The sequence below is a fragment of the Cydia amplana genome, chromosome Z (assembly GCF_948474715.1).
Source record: "Cydia amplana chromosome Z, ilCydAmpl1.1, whole genome shotgun sequence".
Lineage (NCBI taxonomy): Eukaryota > Metazoa > Arthropoda > Insecta > Lepidoptera > Tortricidae > Cydia > Cydia amplana.
In genome coordinates this window covers 21,598,044-21,619,299 of record NC_086096.1, presented here as the reverse complement: position 1 = coordinate 21,619,299, position 21,256 = coordinate 21,598,044, and the positions used below count along the sequence as shown (strand labels likewise).

General features: G+C 37.5%; 1 protein-coding gene across 1 annotated transcript; it reads right to left on the bottom strand.

Annotated features, from left to right (window-relative positions):
* Nucleotides 1–6,668: 6,668 nt before the first annotated feature.
* On the bottom strand, nucleotides 6,669–16,358 carry LOC134660835 (uncharacterized). The gene is made up of 9 exons (XM_063516670.1): nucleotides 16,320–16,358; nucleotides 13,139–13,201; nucleotides 12,914–12,946; nucleotides 12,354–12,479; nucleotides 11,426–11,636; nucleotides 9,511–9,618; nucleotides 8,346–8,493; nucleotides 7,376–7,565; nucleotides 6,669–6,823 (listed from the first exon to the last, which is right to left on the bottom strand). The coding sequence occupies exons 1-9, from the start codon at nucleotides 16,341–16,343 to the stop codon at nucleotides 6,701–6,703; spliced, it is 1,026 nt and encodes a 341-aa protein (XP_063372740.1). The 5' UTR covers nucleotides 16,344–16,358; the 3' UTR covers nucleotides 6,669–6,700.
* Between the last annotated feature and the right edge of the window lie 4,898 nt (nucleotides 16,359–21,256).

The window sequence follows — 21,256 nt, the reverse complement described above, 5'->3', positions numbered from 1 at the left end:
TCCGAACCTCGACAATAATGTACTATTTATTTCGACATCAGGGTTTTATTAAATTTCTTTTATGGTCTTTATTGCTCCTACTTCAAAATCCACTTTCATCAATTTTGGTTTGAAGTTTGCTATATGGTCCTTAATGGAGCTCATCATTCGAGTGTAGGTGTCCTGTAATTTATTTGGTAGCAATGCGAAGATGCAAGGTATCGCCTTCGTTGGAAAAAAAAGAAACCGGGGAATAAGCTACAGAAAAAAACGATTGGTAAATTTTGCGAATGGAAAGATTGCTATCCGAAAAAAAAAATTTTTGGTAAAAATATCGCCATACGCTTCAGACCAGCCAAAATGTATGACACAGCCAATAAATAAAATGTTGCTTTAGTAAATTATTTAAATTGATTAAGTGTTTCATTTGTATAAACTGCATTGAAAATTTAAAAAATACTAAAGCATATTGTTTAATTATTACCTACCTAATAGAATCGCTTGAAAAATAATCTATTTGGATGATTAAATTTATCCTTACATATATTTTAGTTTTTGCGCTTGTACCGGTTAAACTGTTTCTATATTTTTGATCATTATTTTTATTAGTATTTAACACTAACAACATTGGTAAAAGTGGTAAAAGGTGGGAATAAATCCCAGTAGTACCACTGGTAACAACTTTGGTTTGGGAATAACCCAGTGGGTAAAAACTATGTTTTCAAAGTACAGTAATAAAGTTATCTTACCATTCCAGATGATGAATTATAATTTTATTATGACCATATGATCGTTTAATCCGACCTCCATCGAGATACACCGTCGTATATGGCAATCCTTTCTCGTTACTTTGCCCTTTTTGAATGGAAATGTCTCGTTCTTCTTGTACAGCTTTCATAATTACTTCAGTTAAATAGTTGTCTCAAACCTCCCCTAACTCTTTTTCAATGGAGCGAAATTTATTGCTTGACATTGTTGGGACATCCATACAGCTGGTACCTAAGGTGTGCTGTAGGTGTAGCTGCCGGCCGATACTGTGCCCCATACGAAGGCTTTATTAATGTCTTTATTTTTTCCTGTGGAATTTTTGAAGACCTTTCCGCAAATCTGACATTGAAAAGTGAGGACACATTGGAGTCTCTAATTTCTTTGACAAATTTTATTGTCGAACCTTGGCATCTATTTTTGTGCCTTTCAAGCATTGGAGGACATGGTTAATGTCCACAGTACGATAACCAGATAATAGATCGCCTAAAATTTCGAGGGGGACTGTCTCTACCAACAGTTGGTGACTTTCCACATCTGGGTCAGGGTTTGGCCAGTTTACTTCGACCGGTTCTGCAGGTCTTTCATGATCAACTGCTCGAGGTCTGCTGGAGGTCGACGTGACTGGGGCCTCAAAACGAACAGTTGGTGGTTTCTCACGTGTATAAGTTTTAAGTGGGATTCTGTAAATGATGAAACATGCATTAATTACAATATTTTCTGACCAACCAGTCAAGTGGATGTCGGACGATGCATAATGGAGGGTTCCGTACCTTCATACAAAAAGCCATACAGACGAGAGCAAGAGCGTATGTTCGTGGTACTCATATCGTTTTAATAAGAAGATAAGCTTCTTTCCTTTAGTTCCTGAGTCATGGGCGTTTCCTATGTATTTAGTATACTTAGTCCGGTGGCCGGCTGCATGAGACACACCTGACACACATGAGTTGCATTCTCGCGCGCGACTCAATACAACAAGCTTCCACTGCTCCAGGTCAGCTGCGGCTTAACTTAGCATTATTTTGTGCAAATGGTAAAAAAATTCATCAAATAAAAGTCATCAAAAAATAGAATGAAACTTGTATAGTAGAACATGGACAGGCAAAAAGAAAGTTTTGTTTTGTGTTGCTGATCCAAATTTCGAGGCAGCAAAAACTGTGCACATAGTTTGGGCTGGTTTGGGAAACGTTTGAACACTATTACACTTGGTGAACGTTTTTGGAAAACAAAACATATATATTTCCTAAGTTAGTAAAAAGTGGTCTATTGTAAATTTAAAACATGTTTTATTTTAACAACACTTCATTAACTCATCTTGCAAGTTTATTAATCCGCAAGCAATCTTACGGTTTTTGGCAACAGGACAAAGTTTTGAAGATTTAAAATTTCCTACAAGAATTTCACCACAATACCTTGGAGATTCGGTATTCGGCCTATTCGGCCACTTTGCCGAATATTCGGTATTCGGCCGAATATTGCCTACTATTCGGCCGTATACCGAATATCTGTTGCACCTACTTAAAAAGAAAAATTGCACAATAAAAATAACCAAAAACTATGTAGGTATATTTAGAATGTGTTCTTGGAGTACTTGTTGATTAAAAATAATTTTATTTTTATCATGAGTTTGTTTTCTTTGACTCTATTTATTAATTCTGTTCAACAAAAATATATCTTAGCAACTTCATCTAACGTTGAGCTTTGTTAGCGATTAGTTTTCATAATAATTGTGACTCAAAATGTCCGCATGTCATGCCGAATATTCGGTATTCGGCCGAGAGAGGGGCCGATTATTCGGTATTCGGTATTCGGCCAAAACCACTATTCGGGGCATCTCTAGTAATAATCCCTGAAAAATCGACATATATTTTTATTTTGCTGTAGGATGTATATGTATATGAAGGTAAGCAATCCATTTTTAAACTAAAATTGTATTTATTTCAATTACCATTAAATTACAAAGAAATACCGTCAGAAGCAAACCAAAAAAAAAAACAATCTAGTTAGTTGTCTACCCTAATTAGTTGGTAACTATTTTATTCTAGATTTCTAAAAAATAGATATTGCGTCAGTTCTTCAGACTCATATTGTAATCGTCTGAATCAATGAGTGTTGTCTGTGAAGACTCGTGTAATATCGACTGTGATATAGATTTGTTTTCAATTATGGTTTCCTGTTCCTTGTTTGAATTCTTAGGTCTTGTGGCTGTAGATGTAGTAGATAGTGGTTGAGCTGCCCGTGATGTTTGTGGCTTAGGATCTGGACATGTGAAATGATACTGTGGGCACAAGACCAGTAATATTCGTTTCCTCTTGTAACTTTTGTCGTATACCACACAGCATCACTTTATTTATTAGTGACTCCGCGTATACCCTCTGGTCCTCATACATTCAATCCTATGGCATCATATTCATCGTCCTCTTTTAGCGCTCTATAAGCTTCATTAATAATTGTTCGTTTCTTTTTGGACGATAGTGAAGGTGTTTGACGTATTTGGGTCGAAGTGATGTGTGTGGTGTTTGCAATGACCGTGATACGGGCGGCGAGTTTGTTGGCTGCGGCAAGTGTGCAGTCAGCGACGAGTCACCATCTTCGCAAAACTAAAACAATAATAATATTTTGTTTTTTTTTTGTTCCAGTTTCCATCATCCATCGAAGAATGGAAAGATATTGCAAAGAGTTTTGAAATTCGATGATTTTTCCTAATTGTGTTACAACTTTACGCTGCGCAGTGCGGCTCATGACTGGATCCCGTTGGTGTCACTAATGCGATTTTGACACCAATATACTTGCTCAGCCCATAGGTCCAGTAGGTCCACTCTTTACGAAATAATATAATACGTAGCCAATGAGAACTATCGATAACTTGAATACCTACCTACCTAGATTGATACCTACAAAAATGCGCTTAAGAAATAAAAATATTTACCTTTTTTAATTCTTTCCTAAAAGAGCTCTTGAGGTTATTGATCTTCTTTTTCACTGTATCCAAGTGATTATATGCTCTTTGAGTCGCTGATGGTATTGTTTCCCGATAAAATTGCAACAGTTTGCTATATGCTGTATTAACCGTTTGTTGTGGTATGCTTCATCTTTAACCTACCACAAGCATGGAAAGGTCCTATAAATTTCGATAAAATCGGAGATACATTGCGGCCTGTTGTCCATTTTTTTCGAGATTGACTAGTAAGTATGAAAACCCATTATATTCGGCTGCGTTTTTTTTTTTTCAATTTGAAAAGGAAAAAATTGAGCACTGCGTTTGAAATTTACGAACAATATACGACCATTTCCGAGCATGTTTGAGAAAAAACAATAATTGAGGACATATTAATGAAACATATTATTATTCCTATTTTATGATCAAGAAGATCGAGACTAGATAGATTTCGATTACCTATACTTATGCTGGCTACACGTAACTATATATCGTAGCGATTTCAGACTGTGCAGATAAATCGAAGATTCCTAGTGCCTCCACACACCTCCGATATCGGCGTCGATCGTCAGTTCTCCGCAGAAGCTCACGCAAGAAACATCACGTCATCCATGTCATCAAAATTAATACGGTAGTTAAGTTATCTTACATTTTCTATTGTCCACGCAACTTTCGTATTTTTTTTCTCTCATAAGAACCTTCTTCTGACAATAACAAACATAAAACAAAAATAATTAGCGAAATTGGTCCAGCCGTTCACGCGTGATGTCGTGACCAAGGGAAATAGGGGATTATGACATAAGTGCGACCACGAGTGTGCGATGCACGATTGTGCGACATATTTTTTAACGACACTGCAATTCTGCGAAGTGATAGGGTCCAAAGGAACTGTCAAATAACTAATTTTATCGTACAGTAATATGTCGCACAATTTAATTTGGTGCAATAGAACTGTCGTGCACTAGTATTGTCGAGCCGTAATATGTCGCATAATTAAACTTCGTTCAAAGATACTGTCGGACAATAGTTTAGCCGAATAATGATAAGTCGCACCCTATCACTTCGCAGAATTGCACTGTCGTTAAAAAAATATGTTGCACAATCGTGCATCGCACACTCGTCGTCGCACTTATGTAATAATCCCTAATAATACTTCGTACTAGCGATCGTTCGCACAAATGGCACGTTGTTCAGTCGTGTACCGTCTAATAATTTTTCGCACGAACAATAGGTCCCACAAATGACATGTCGTACAATCGTACATCGCATAATCATACGTCGCACTAACAATAATTCGCACAAGCGTGTGTCACACTCCCGTAGTAAATTCATTTTTATATTTTTCATTACATTTTTTATTATTTACTTGAAGAGTGAACGTGTGCGCACACAAGTAAGCTACGTGAAATACTGCCAAAATGAGTGATCTCCATCCACACGCAACGATAAAACTGTGCAAACGCAATCGACAACGATTTATTTAACATAAATTGCAACTGCCGCCGATGAACGACAATCGACAACGATTTGTCATACACACGGTAGATAAATCTGCGCAAATCGGACTGCACATGTGTAGCCAGCATTACTCATCTTTTTCTTTTGGGTGCTACGAGGGGCGTTCAAAATATTCTCGGTATTGATATCTTACGACCTCTTCTAAAATTTCTTTCGTTACTGGCCGCTAAGGTTTATTCATTGACATTAAAAAAAAGTATAATTCGAACCGAGATGGTCTTTTGTTTTTCTGCAATTGCTGAACAAACATGAACATCATGTGCGAATTGACAATGTTAACTAAATTAGAACATCGATGCGTGATAAAATTCTTGACAAAACAGGGTAAAAATCAAAAAACCATAAAAGAGGAAATGGATTGTGTTTACCGTGAGTCTGCTCCTTCTTTATCTACCATTCAAAAGTGGTCAAGCGAGTTTAAACGCGGAAGGGAGAGTATTGAAGATGACCCTAGACCTGGCCGGCCTGTAGTAGCTACTTCACAAGAAAATATTGATAAAGTGGAAAAACTTATATTGGAAGATGGTCGAGTGAAGGTAAAATCTATAGCACAAGTAACCAATCTCTCTATTGGTACCGTACATGATATTATACATGACCATCTTAATATGTCAAAAGTAAGTGCAAGATGGGTTCCGCGAATGCTGACTCGGCTTCAGAAAGACATGCGTGTAGCTTGTTGTTCCGATTTTATTGACCTGTGCGGTGAAAATCCTGATGAGGTGCTGCAAAGAATAGTTACTGGAGATGAAACCTGGGTTCATCATTATGACCCAGAGAGTAAACAAGAGTCCATGCAGTGGCACATTAAGGGTTCAGCTCATCCCAAGAAGTTCAAGGTCATCCCTTCAGCTGGCAAGGTCATGGCCACGATATTTTGGGATTGTGAAGGAGTATTACTAATCGATTATAAAGAAAAAGGTGTAAATATCACAGGACAGTACTACGCTAACATTCTACGTCAATTAAAGGATGTAATTAAAGAAAAGAGGCGAGGAAAGTTAACCAAAGGTATTCTGCTTCTGCATGACAACGCCCCCGTCCATACTGCTCATATTGCCAAGGCAGCTATTGTTGAATGTGGGTTTAAAACTGTTACTCACCCACCGTATAGTCCGGACTTAGCCCTCAGCGACTTCTTTTTGCTCCCCAATCTTAAAAAGGATCTGCGTGGAAATAAATTTTCTGACGATGAAGCATTGAAGGCGGCAGTGGAGGAGCATTTTTACACGAAAGATAAAAAATATTTTTACGAGGGATTAAAAAAAATAATTGATCGATCTTTTAAGTGTATGAACATAGGGGGGGAGTATATTGAAAAATAAAAATATCAAACTTTTCGTACTTGTTTGTTTTCATTCTCATACCGAGAATATTTTGAATACCCCTCGTACTACTAGTGTAAGACACAGATAGTATGATTCTCTCTGTCTATGTTTGAAATGAGACAGTCCTTTGACAAACTATAGTTAAAAACAATTTATTATTGAATGTCTAATGTCAATTGACGAAAAATTCGTTGCCACGCTGGTTTTGGTTATGGCGCCATTTGCAGGCCCAGTTCCAGCAAGACATGCCGGCCCATGGTTCGTCTGTATAAAACACTTGTCCGTTCTGGTACATCTGTAACAACATTTTGACATGAAATGTTCATTTTTAGTTAATGCAAAATAAATCTTTCTAATAAATAATAATGCATGGAGATTGAGTGTATGTAAAAAAACCGGCTAAGAGCATGTCGGGTCATGCTCAGTGTTCCATAGTTACCCGACCGTAAAAATAGGCTGCCTTGAACGGACGGGGGCTTGTTTTGTTGAAAAAAAATTGAATAGATCATTATTAGATTTGAGGAGTTCCCTCGATGTCTCAGGCATCCCATCATCAGAACTGGATTTCAACAAAAATTGACCCAATCTGTGAGTAAGTAATACCTAATAGGTACTTTAAAAAATCCAAATCGGTCGAGAATGACGGCGTTATGAGGTCCCAAACTTTTAAAATAGGATGTCCATTTCCGAATTTTAAAGTCGGTTAATATTACTTGTGAATACAGAACGTCCTTCCCTTCATCCTCCGAAATATTAGCTTTAAATCGCTTAAAAACTTTCAGATACCTAAGTGAAACTTTGAAGTCGGTTAAAAAGGAGTACCTACCTATTTGTGATTTATACTAACGAAAGAGAGGTCCGAGCTCTTATAGGTGACTGCGTCGTAGCCGAAACGCAGCACGAAGTTCATTGAGAATATGGAGAAGATGCATCGTACGTCGGTGGTGGCAGGAATGAAGTAGCGGTAGGGGCCGCACCAGTAGGAGATCTTCGGTTCGTACTCTACAGACTCGGGAAATTCCTCACGAGGGTTGATCCTGGAATTTATCAATTGGGTAAGTTATCATAAGCACTGGTGATACGCCACAACGAGGCGAATTTTATTACAATGATTTATTTCTTTGTTAAGAACGACTCTCGCTTAACGGAAAACATTTATAAGACAAAAACAAAAATGTTTCTTGTCCTTCTCGCAAAATCCTCCTTATTTTTTATTTCCTCTTACATCATCTGTTGGGTCATGAGCAAAATATCCCGCCGGCTGCCAGTCAAATATCTCAAACCAATTTGGATTTGTTAGACAATTTTCAAAAAAGCATATTTTCAAAGTAGCAAATTTTCACATCGCATTTTATAACGATCGCAAATTTCATTGTTCGTCTTTTTTAATGCAGCTATTTTTCATGTAGCCTTTTTCAATGCTCGTACATTTTACCAGTTGATCATTAAATCACAAGCAAATATTTCCAGTAGGTACTTTTTTTTCGAAACTTTAATTGCCACACTTCATTTTTTATTATTCGCGTTAATTTGTCATTTGTATAATTGGCGGTTCTACATAGGATATCACATAATTCGCGTATGTATGTGTGATCCAGCAAAGTTATCTGCTACACTCCATTGCATAATTATTTTAAATCGGACACAAGTCTGAGTCGCACTCGGCCAGTTTATTCTATTTGCAATTTTAATTCATACATATTATTACTTCTTAGGGGCAATAGAAAAAAACACTTAAAATTACATTGTCAGTGCCTAACTACTTAAAATATAAATAAGAATAGTAGTTAGTCAGAAAATGGATGAAATAGGCTAACTTGTAAATGCACTGGGCGTCACTCCAGTTATCATCGGAATGGCAGTAGAGTCCTTGGCTCGGGTCTTTGGCTTGGAACTGTTCTGCATGGGGTCCTACGTACGTCGTCTCTGAGTGGCGGTGGTAGAAACCTTGGAAGGCGAAGGCACCTAAGAAAAAGGTTTAGCTAGTTTATGTCCTTAATTAAGGATGTGCACTTCTACAGAAAGTGTCAAATCCCAAGATCTTATAGTAAATTAGTACCTAATAACTAATTTACTAAGATCTTCATGAGACACAAATCAATAATAAAATAAAACCGTCAAACGGGGTGAATAGGGACGGCGGGGGAATAGGGACCAGAACCGGGAATTACATTTACCTGGTAATTTGAAAGAAAATATCTATCACAAATTGTATCCTTATCCTGCAAATCGATTCTCAAACATGAGACACAATTAAGTTTATAAACCTTAACATTTATGACGTTCATGGAAATATTCCTTTAAATCTCACTCAAAGTTCAAAATTGTCCATATTCATCCCGTTTGACGGTACTGTATTAAGGGGCTCCCCCATGCCAATGGCCTTCGATCTCAATCCCTTAGTTTTCTAATGTTTTTTGTAGCTTATCATATTAACAGCAACGGCTATAAGCAACATATTACCCCATATTTACTTCAAACTTCTTAGTCTTTGAGATATTTGGCATCAAAGTTTATCAATTTTAGGCCAAACAAACTGGTTTACTGGCCACAACTCTTGTGTTAATTATGCAGTAATTATGTAGTTTAAATTGCCTTGATGACACGTTTTTCGAGACGTCAAAGACGAACCCAAATATGTAGATTTTGTATAAATAAGATCCTTCACAGCGATCTAGATACGAAAAAAGTGTTTTTTTAGACTAAAAAAATCATAAAAAATTGGTATTAATTTATTTCAAAATCCGGTTAGCAAAAATGGAGATAAAAGATTGAAGAACCGATAGCAGTTTGTCTTATAAATCTATCTGTAGTGCAAATGTAGGAGATACGATTCAAAACTTGTCAAAAATCGATGAAAGCCGCAGGTATCCCCTTAATTAATTCTTAGTAAGTCTCAAAGCGTAATTAAGTATATGATAGAAAATGGTTGTTAGCTTCGTCCGGCTGCTGTAAACAAGTACCTAAACTAGTCATATTTACCTCTAAAGGTGTAGCAGTGTGGTTTGCGTTCGCTAGCGAGAATCATCTGCGCGTCCTCTTGACTGTGCGCTGAGGCGATGTAGTAGGATGTGCCTAGGCATTTGAACTCTGAAAGATGTATAATTGTATATATGACACCGTAAGATTCATTTATAATCTCGCTACCATCAGATTATAATTTAAATCAATACTTTTTTAATATTAATGGGACTTTTCCATTACCGATTTGTAGCTATGGTTGGTAAAAAAAAGCGGCCAAGTGCGAGTCGGACTCGCCCATGAAGGGTTCCGTATTTAGGCGATTTATGACGTATAAAAAAAAACTACTTACTAGATCTCGTTCAAACCAATTTTCGGTGGAAGTTTACATGGTAATGTACATCATATATTTTTTTTAGTTTTATCATTCTCTTATTTTAGAAGTTACAGGGGGGGGGGACACACATTTTACCACTTTGGAAGTGTCTCTCGCGCAATCTATTCAGTTTAGAAAAAAATGATATTAGAAACCTCAATATCATTTTTGAAGACCTATCCATAGATACCCCACACTTATGGGTTTGATGAAAAAAAAATTTTGAGTTTCAGTTCGAAGTATGGGGAACCCCAAAAATTTATTGTTTTTTTTCTATTTTTGTGTGAAAATCTTAATGCGGTTCACAGAATACATCTACTTACCAAGTTTCAACAGTATAGGTTCTTATAGTTTCGGAGAAAAGTGGCTGTGACATACGGACGGACAGACAGACGAACAGACAGACAGACAGACAGACATGACGAATCTATAAGGGTTCCGTTTTTTGCCATTTGGCTACGGAACCCTAAAAAAGCTTAGGTTAGACTCGTAGCTACAAAATTGGACTTTCCCATTAGGTACCGATTTGTAAACATTATACTGGGTGCTTCCTGTAACAGGAGCAATAAATTAAACTGTAGGCTGTACTCCTCAAAGTGACCAACATTTGTTCAGCAACTTTTGAAAATAACTCATGTTTTGATTTTTATTACACTTTTAAGTTTATTCTAAGACCCAATGTATTGCAAATTTTGTTATGTTTAAAGCGTGACAAGCAATGTCAAACACACTGATGTCAGCGTACATTGAAGGCAATATTTATTTTGTATGAAAAAGAGGAAGTCTAAAGGATTCATAATTTTTAAAAGTTGCTGAACAAATGTTGGTCAGTTTGAGGAGTACAGCATTTAGTTTAATTTATTGCACCTGTTACAGAAAGCACCCTGTATAGTTGGTAACCAGCATCTTCCAATTATTTTACGCTTTAGCTTTTCATCTATAGGTGTACAACTTTCCTAAAATACCTATTAACTGTATTTTTTTCTAGACAGTCTTTTGAATGTGTATCTCATTAAACTTACACGCATGATAGGCATTACTCCAATAAGGAGCATGCAAGAAAAATAATTCGTTATTTTTGTTCTAAAAACACACCAAATTAATGCAAAAATGTGAAATCATTCTTATCTTAACATTTTTGAAAATTGTTTGTTTTTAAAATGTAAAATCTTATCTAACACATTTTTTTATTGACGAGTGTTTATTAAGTCCCATCAAAAATATAGGTCGAGAAAAAATTTCAACTTCGTAAACGGTTTGCTAATAAAAGAAGTGAGATCTAACTGGAAACCAAGTTCTTTTAAAGCCCCTTGGAACAGAAGAGACGACGAGTCTCTAGTGATTTCAGACGTCAAAATCTTGGGAACGGTCAGAGGTGTTTTTTTATCGATAACAGGGAAAAATCAGAAAACTAGACACACTTGTATATAATTAAAAAAAAAATCATAAGAAACAGTATATGACACACTTTTTGATAGGTAGGTATGTATTGTGTCTGTGTTCCAATTGCGTAAGTAACTTAGGTATTTGTATTTTCCCATCATTTTATTTACAGCTTACCCGGGCTGGTATACAAGCCGAATGGTATTTTTGCCTGTGTAGACTTGATCTTGGCTTCGCTTGTGTCCATCTTCTTGTTCAGCTTAAGTAGTACCATCGACATGAGCGCGCTATCGGTAGCAAAGAGTAGCCGCTTCAGGTCTTTGATATGGGAATCAATAAAGTCGAAAAGTTTCTGTTCGGCGCTTTGCAGGATTTCAGCACGTTCTGCCTGTTAAAAAAGTTACAGTAAATTTTTTCATAATTTTTTTTTGGGTTCCGTAGCAAAAAGGTAAAAGCTCCCTTATAGTGCGACTCTGTCCGTCCGTATGTCTGTTACATCGCTAAATATCGCGAGAACTACTTAAGCCTTCGAGCAACACCGGCTTCCGACACGTCGGAAGGGAGGGGGCCAAGCGATATCTTACCGTACAAATCTTTCTACCATTTTTTGCGGGGGAAAGGTGCACACAATCGCACTTCTCACACACTTACATACAAAATCCAATCTGTAATGACAACACAAATACATCATAGACAATGACACCCCACACAGACAAATCTTGCACACCTCGATCTGTTTTTGTGTACGGACGAGTCACAAGTGTCACAACACGCACACTAACACATTTTCGTCGATGAATTTTATTGTTTTCTGAGAGATGAGAAGTCGGATTTGTCGCTCGACCGATCCGCAATTTGTACTGGGCGAGCAAAATCGATAAATCCAACAATTACATGAGACTAAAATATAATAATTGTGTTTAAATGTAATTAAACGTATGATATTATTGTAAAATATTACATGTGAAATGTAACACCTTCTTTTTGTAAATTTGATGTCTCCGACCTCTTTTTACCGTTTTAATGCAAATGCCGCCTCCCTTCCGTGTTGCTCAAAGATGTAGACCATAAATGCTTAATTGGGCTTTTTACGGTAAGTTCTTACCGGATTGTGAGGTTCGCGTATGCGTCCATTCATGTAACTGTAATACACCTTGAGCTTCTCAAATTTTTCATCTGCATAGCTGTGTTTCGGGTCTACCTCTGACGTCGGTGGTAAATTGTACGCCCTCTGGGAAAAGTGGGAAATACAAATAGTGTTTGGAAAAATGTATTACGTTGTAATAAAGAAAAAAACCGGCCAAGTGCGAGTCGGACTCGCGCACGGAGGGTTCCGCACCATCAACAAAAAATAGAGCAAAACAAGCAAAAAAACGGTCACCCATTCAAGTACTGACCCCGCCCGACGTTGCTTAACTTCGGTCAAAAATCACGTTTGTTGTATGGGAGCCCCACTTAAATCTTTATTTTATTCTGTTTTTAGTATTTGTTGTTATAGCGGCAACAGAAATACATCATCTATGAAAATTTCAACTGTCTAGCTATGACGGTTCGTGAGATACAGCCTGGTGACAGACGGACGGACGGACGGACAGCGGAGTCTTAGTAATAGGGTCCCGTTTTTACCCTTTGGGTACGGAACCCTAAAAAAGGTGAAATATTTACCGTCTCTACTGTAGGGAATGATAGCCGAGCGAGCTGAAACAATGGATTGCAGTTAACAAAAAATAAAGGTAGATCTGCATATTTAATATTGATTTCAACTTTGGAGTACTTGGGACCTTTTGTTCCTGAAAAAAGGATCTTAACAGACAAAGAGTGTACCTATTATAATAAGTGTTTTTGAGTTGAAAAAAATGTATTAACTTAACTGCAAAGAAAGATACATACTATTTGTAAACTAGCGCCCGTCCCGTCGCCTTTGCCATGTGACAGTCCAGTTAACAGGAGCAGCTAAAATAAGATAAAATTAGCTCCATAAATCCTATCGTAGCTGTTCATATTGTCGGTATGCTTTTAATACACTTCAAGACGGTGTGCCATAACTTTGCTCTTCGGTAGATACTCAAAGATTAAAAAAAAACATCTATAACATAAAATTAAAAGCGTTTCTAATTCTAACTTTTATTTTTTACTAAAACTTCGAAACTGGCGATTAGTGGATCCCGAGTTTTTTTAATGAATATGAGGAGTTGGCAGAGGACCGGATAAGTTGGAGATTGCTCCACCGACAAGAGCATCAGCTCTTAAATAAGAAGAAGAAGAAGAAGAGATGAGTCGATAACCCTCCAGTACCATCGGTCCACTTTCCCAATCTGTCTACTTTACCAAAGGGTCAATTTTCGCGATCTGTGTACTTTACCAAACGGTCCACTTTCGCGATGTGTCCACTTTACCATCGGTCCACTTTCCCGGTCTGTCTACTTTGCCAAACGGTCCACTTTCCCGATCTGTCTACTTGAGCACGTTGTCTACTTTAGCCATTGGTTCACTTGTTTCGTAGCATAGTACCAACTTCGCGAACTTTCATTTGGCGATTCGCGAAATGTATTTTTTTACACACAAGCCACCAGTTTCACAGAATACCAAAAACGCTTAGTGCCAGCATAATGCCAAGTCAATATGTGTCAACCACAGAGGACCGATCAGTATTGTAACAGGTGCGAGTGAGAAACCGTCATTGTTCTGACAGTATTTAATCAAATATAACTGATTGCGTTGCAGCAAATTACCGTTTTGTGACTACAACGAACAAAATGTCTGGGATCATTCCAGTAAACAATATCCCATGAAAAACATTTCATGTAAAATGTTGCCAAGACGAAACCACAAGGCTCGGATTGTCAAAAAGTTATCAGATATCTTGTAGAGCCAAGCTTAACTCTGCAAGCCCTAACATGACAAACTCTACACCTTAGTCAACATATGTGGCTTGGCCGTTTCGCTACCGTCACATGGGCGGAAGGTGATATCTATTCATTATTTTTTATTATACAATAGTTTTTGTAGTAAAAAAAACGGCCAAGCCACGTATTTTGACTAAGGTGTAGAGTTTGTGATGTTAGAGCTTGTAGAGTTAGAAGCTTGGCTCTACAAGATATCTGATAACTTTTTGACAGTCCGAGCCTTGTGGTTTCGTCTTGGCAACATTTTACATGGGATCGGAAAAGCGGACCATTTGGTCAAGTAGACCAATGAAGAAAGTGGACCGATCGGTAATTAGACGGATCGGGAAAGTGGACCGATAGGTAATTAGACGGATTGAGAAAAGCAATTAGGCAGATCGAGAAAGTAGACCGTTTGGTAAAGTAGACAGATTGGGAAAATGGACCGATGGTACTGGAGGGGTCGATAAGTCTAGGGCCCAGATTATTGGGCCACTATTTTATCGATATTATCAGACTATTACTTTATCAAATCATATCAAAGACTAGGTAAAAAAGCAATCAGACCACCTACCGCTAAGTGGTCTCAGAGGGAAGAGTAATCTGGTCTCAAATTATAAAATGTTAGAGGTTTTCATAATTATAGGTACCTACCTATCGAATTTTTGTTCTTCATCGACCGTTGAAAACAGTACTTATAGAATAGTTTGATATGCATCGTTTGAGTTTTTATTTAATAAACCTTTATTTAATAAAGACAAATAAAAAACTTTCGATTTGTTGCGAACATCGATATATAATATAATAGTGGTGTTCCCTCCCTACAATCCGCACGCAAAATTCCGGGCCCTAAATACTGACAAGTAAACACCAAAGTGTAACATTATACAACGACTACTCTCTGGACATTGACCGAGATCGCGAGTGGAGTTCTTTCTCAGGAATGTTCTAATATGGTAAATTATTTGATTAGATGAACATAAAAATATACATTTTAAAAGTTAAATTTAATTCAAATAAATCGTCAATAAATAGGAGCAACTGTATCTGTCGTTCACAATGACGATAAGATTAAAGTGACATATTATGACACATGAACACACACACATTTAAGTACTATGCAATGTACTCGTGTGTGTTCACTGACTCGCACAATCAATAAACACTGCAATAAATAAAGCAATAAATCTGCGATGCTCGCTAGAGCAACTTTCTCACTACCAAGTAGAATAAAAAATAAGAATATATTTTGTTTATATTGTTTACGTATAAAACAATAATTAGAATATTTAATAATAGAATAAAAAATTAAACATAATAAACAATATTTAATAAATATTTTTAATAGAGAGATTAGAACACAGAGGTTTAATCGGCGGCTGAAGTTAAGCCGCACGCCACGTAATTAACCGCCATCAATTAAATAGACATTGGCCTTAACTGTTCCAACGCCATCAGTATCCGATTACGCAAGTATTCTACAGAGTCCACGTCTTTTGCATAAATCGTCCGTCCTTCCCAATACCCCACAGGAAAAAATCGAGGGGCGTTAGATCAGGTGGTCTGGGAAGCAGCCATTTTTTGGGTCCATATCGTCCGATCCATATACCTCCAAAAAATTGTCAATAAAAAATAGAGATAGAGATAGAGATATTTATTTGCATTCCATAGTATAGATGTTACATACATGGACCCTGGAAAGGGTGTAGCAAAAAATAGGTACCTAGTTCACAATATCACAGTTTGCTTATTATTACTACTTACTAATTATTATCTACTTACTAATTATTAAATACCTAGTGTCATTATTGAAAAAGAAAATCCCTAGTATCGTGTGGGTTTTTCGGTTCAAAGAGGTTTATCAGGTTGAAATACTTTTTAATTACCGTGTATTATCTACGTACAGGCTGTTCCGTTCCGAATCGTAAATCAGTAATTTCTCCATTATAACTATGGCGTTTGGCGTAATACTATCTCTACGGTTGCGTTTCGTTCGCTACGGAGCGTTCGATTGGCATGTTGTCTACGGGGCCAGACTTTGTACTCGTACATAAGTTAGAAACACCTTAATCTATAGGTACGTCCTATTCATCTATTTACAGAGGGTAGAAACACGTAGAATATATTAATGTGCACCTGATAAGCCTGAGAAATATTATTAAATTATTATCGGTAAAAATACTTACACAAAAAGATCTTATAACAACCATATTCTTCAGTTCCGTTCTCGCTGCGGCCGCTCAGAAATCACGCGCTAACTGCAGCTGAAACGTTTAATTGCTGTTTTCAATTGGACGTTACACAAAAACCATTAAAAGTAATTGGGTAATTTAGAACATACCTTTTATTGTATTGTTAACGTTTTTAAAATTTCTGCCTCCAGTAGGAAGAAAGGCGCACTTAACATGGAGTTGAAACCGAGAAAATAAATATTAAAACCCATCAAAAAACATAAATGTAAAAAGAAAGCCAAGTTTAATATTAAGAATATGCATGCGTCGTTGTTGACTTCGCCGGAAAAGGAATTGAGATCTACAATACAATATATAGGTACCTACATTCTTATACTCTTTTTCTACTCCAGCACTTAAATGTGTCAATTAAATGACTGACAGTGATATCTAAAGCAATGTCATTTGAATGCTTTGTCTATAGGCTCATAAGATGACTGCTAGCAGTCATCTTATGAGTATAATACAACTGCTTTATTTTTTTTAAAGATACAAGTTCCGATCATCTTGATTGAAAGAGGTATGTTTTCATTTACAATAATAACTCTTTTTTTTTTTTAAATAATAACTTTTTTTTTTTAAATAATAACTCAATTTTTTTTAAATAATAACTCTTTTTTTTTAATAATAACTCTTTTTTTTTAATAATAACTCTTTTTTTTAATAATAACTCTTTTTTTTTTTTTTTTTGCTGCAGCTGTCATAGAAAAAGTAATGTATGCAACAGCTCATAATTGGTTCTTAAAATTCTCGGGTCTTTTTTTACAAAACTCGACTACGTCTCGTTTTGTAACTTCGACCCTTGAATTTTAAGAACCCTTATTATATCACTGTTGCATAAACTACTATTATTGCACACCTCATTACAGAAAACAATACAAATAATACAGAAAAGAAGAGGTTAAACCACAGGCGGTTTTATCGCTCAAAAGAGATCTCTTCGAGACAACCTTTAGGAGTTTAGGTAGCGGAAATTAATAAATGTATCTATATCTAAGTGCCAAGTTCTAGTTCGCTGTTCGCTTGGGATGTAATTAAAGTTTAGGGTTTGACTTGGCTGATTATCATTAACAGAAGATCCGAAGAAAGCTTAAGGGACCCACTGATTACCAGTTCGGAGGACGATATCAGCCTGTCAGTCGTTCGGAACGGTCACCTTTTGCGTTTAACTGACAGGCTAATATCGTCCGGCGGACTGGTAATCTGTGGGCCCCTTTAGAGCATTTAATAACTGGAGTCACCTTTAAGAGCTTACTCCTCTGCCGGAAACCTTGCACAATTGTCCATACTTTTGTATGGAGTGACGTTTATCTGACGTGTCCCTCCCCTGCAAAAATCGGCAGACTGTTTTGTACAGAAAATGACAGACAAGGCTTCTTCAGTTACTAAATGATCTAAGGCTACGGAATGAAGGAAACGCATTCGTTCAACGCTGCGTTTATCGCTTAATACAACCGCGCGCTTTAATAGTATTTTTTCTACTCCCGTACCTTTATTTGTCATTTAAAGGGTCGTACGCACACCTTTAAACCCCTATGTTATAGTTGTCAAGACAAGTCTTTAGTCTATTCCCCAAAAAAGTATTTGTGCATACACGCAGTATCTTTTTGGTACTTTAACGATACTTCGTGTAATCACCACTTAAAAAATATTGTATGAAATACATTATTGCCAACCTAATTTTAATTGTCATCTCATCTCTGACAGATGAGTACTACGTGCATTGCTGCCAATTTACAAAATATTCATTAGAAACAATAAAATTGCTTCAGAAGTCAGAAACGCGCATGTGACACCAGTAATATAGCAGGATCCATAGACTACGAACACCGCTTAGCGTTGCTTGTTAGTCTCCATAGGCTACTGTGGCCAAAATCGAGAAAAAAACTATCCAAAATTGTAATTTAACTAAGAGCAAGTACCAGGGCCTCATGAGTTACAAGAAGGTGTCACTGACCAACCGGCCGTGGGGCGCGGGGCGCGGTTGGCCAAAAACGAGAAAAAAAAACTATCCAAAATTGTAATTTATAGTTGGTCAAACCAATTTGTCAGTAAATAGGAACAAAAAAAACTATTTTTATCCTTTTCTTTTGGCTGGTAGTACTAGTGTAAGACAAAGATAGTATGATTATCTCAGTCTATGTTTGAAATAAGACAGTCCTTTGACACACTATAACTAAGAGCAAGTACCAGGGCCTCATGAGTTACAAGAAGGTGTCGCGGACCAACCGGCCGTGGAGCGCGGGGCGCGGTGGCCGGGTTTGGTTTGTTTACCTACATATATGTCCTATATGATTCCACTTGATAAGTATTATTTTTGTTGAATGAAAAACATTTTTTTTTTCAAAGTAAGTGCTTGGTCGTAGAAAAAGTATTGTACGCAACGTTGTTTAACTGAGTCAAAAAATACTCGTGGCGTCTTTATTAACAATTTTCGGCTTCGCCTCAAATTGTTACTCACGCCACTCGCCTTTTTTGACCCCTCTTAAACAACGGTTGCATAAAATACTATTATGCAACCATTGCATAAGAAGGGTCAAAAAAGGCGACTGGCGTGGGTTACGGAGAATACGCCATGAGCATTTTTAGGGTTCCGTAGTCAACTAGGAACCCTTATAGTTTCGCCATGTCCGTCTGTCTGTCTGTCTGTCCGAAGCTTTGCTCCGTGATCGTTAGTGCAAGAAAGTTGAAATTTGGCATGGATATACATATAAACCAATAAATCCAACAATGTGGTACAATAAAATCTAGAGAAAAATTTTTTTGGGTACCTCCCCTACGCGTAAAGTGGGGGTGTAATTTGTTTTTCGCTTTAACTCTACAGTTACAGTTACAGTTAGGTATCGTTGGATGGGTCTTTTACAATGAATAAGGGTCTTCAACAAAATTTTTGCCATAAACTGAATATTTTCGGAAATAATCGCTCCGAATGAAAAAAAAATGTGTCTTGCCCTCTAACTTTTGAACCATAGGTCCAAAATTTAAGAAAAAAATCGCACAAATAGAGCTTAATGTCGTTGACTCAATGCCAGTTATAACGAAAAAACTAAAAAAGCGGCCAAGTGCGAGTCGGACTCGCCCATGAAGGGTTCCGTATTTAGGCGATTTGACGTATTAAAAAAAAACTACTTACTAGATCTCGTTCAAACCAATTTTCGGTGGAAGTTTACATGGTAATGTACATCATATATTTTTTTTAGTTTTATCATTCTCGTATTTTAGAAGTTACAGGGGGGGGACACACATTTTACCACTTTGGAAGTGTCTCTCGCGCAAACTATTCAGTTTAGAAAAAAATGATATTAGAAACCTCAATATCATTTTTGAAGACCTATCCATAGATTTTGAGTTTCAGTTCTAAGTATGGGGAACCCCAAAAATTTATTGTTTTATTTCTATTTTTGTGTGAAAATCTTAATGCGGTTCACAGAATACATCTACTTACCAAGTTTCAACAGTATAGTTCTTATAGTTTCGGAGAAAAGTGACTGTGACATACGGACGGACAGACGGACAGACAGACAGACAGACAGACATGACGAATCTATAAGGGTTCCGTTTTTTGCCATTTGGCTACGGAACCCTAAAAATTATAAAGTAAGAGGCAATCCGGCTGATTTTCATAGTTTAAAAAACAAATATCTTTTTAAATTATTGCTCCTATTGATCTTTACCCTCTGACTCCAGGGCACTTTCTGGTGGGGAGTAGATATGAGCGCCGATGGGCATATAGCCGGCGGCGGCGCGCCGGTCAAAATTGGTCGGCGGCGGCGGCGAATCGGCGGCGTGACCTTGAGACACCTTCGATTAATGAAAACAGAATCCAAACCAAAATTTTACCGAAAAAACATGTTTTTGCTGTAAGAAATTGATGAAATAAATGCATTCTTTATTTTCAAGGATAATTTATTGAATAATGGTACGAAAACAAAATGATATCGTATAAACTGTGGATAAGCGGTATCGCGCGGCATCAGAGGCGGTCTTAATCTTGGCGAGGCTCTGTCCGGAAGATCTTAGCGAGGCCCTTATCTTTTGTGCTAAGTTAAAAATTGCGGATTGACTGTATCAGAGAAACGTCTTGTCGACAGTCCAAAGAAAATCGAGCTCCGTCATTAACCAATATCGACCCAACAAAACCGATTTATGTCAAAAAGTGAGGTCCAACGCCGAGCTCCATGTGCCGAACACCAAAGACTTGATTTCGACGCCTCCCAATGCGAGGCCAGAGGATGAACTGCAGGTAAGTATACAGCTAAGAATCGAACGCCAAGTGTAAGCTTGGCTAACGACCGAACGCCCGGAGCTCCGATTGCGGCGCGCTTCTGTGCGAGGCCGAGCTGCAAGAGAGCAGAGCGAGGGTGAAGGCCGATAAAGACTGAAGCCATAGTGTTAAAGATCTGGAGCTTTCCTGCAGGCGCATCCGTGCGACGCCAAAGGGCGAGCTGCAATGGAGCTAAGATCGGATAAGAACCAATGCTCAAGCGTTTTAAAACAGGCCGAAAGTTGAGCTCCAAAAAGGGCCAAAAACTTGCAGGTTCAGATAGCGGCTTAATTCCATGCGAGCGATGCAAGGCCAAAGATTGAGCTGCGAGAGAGCAAAGCTTGAAATTTGAACAGTGACCAAGTTTAATTGAGACCCGATTCCGCGCCCTTCCGTGCGAAGCCAACGGCCGGACGTTTGAACGTGGAAACGCTTAATATCTCAAAATTAACCCCATTTTATACCTTTTAAAGATGGTAATGCTTGCAATGGTTAAAGTAGCGGTAAATGACGAATGGTTAGCTGGCAAAATTAGTTATGCATTGGATCGGTAATCCAAAGATGTGGGTTCGTGTCTCACGTTAGCCAGAGTTGATCACAGTTAATTTTTTCATTATGATTGACATAT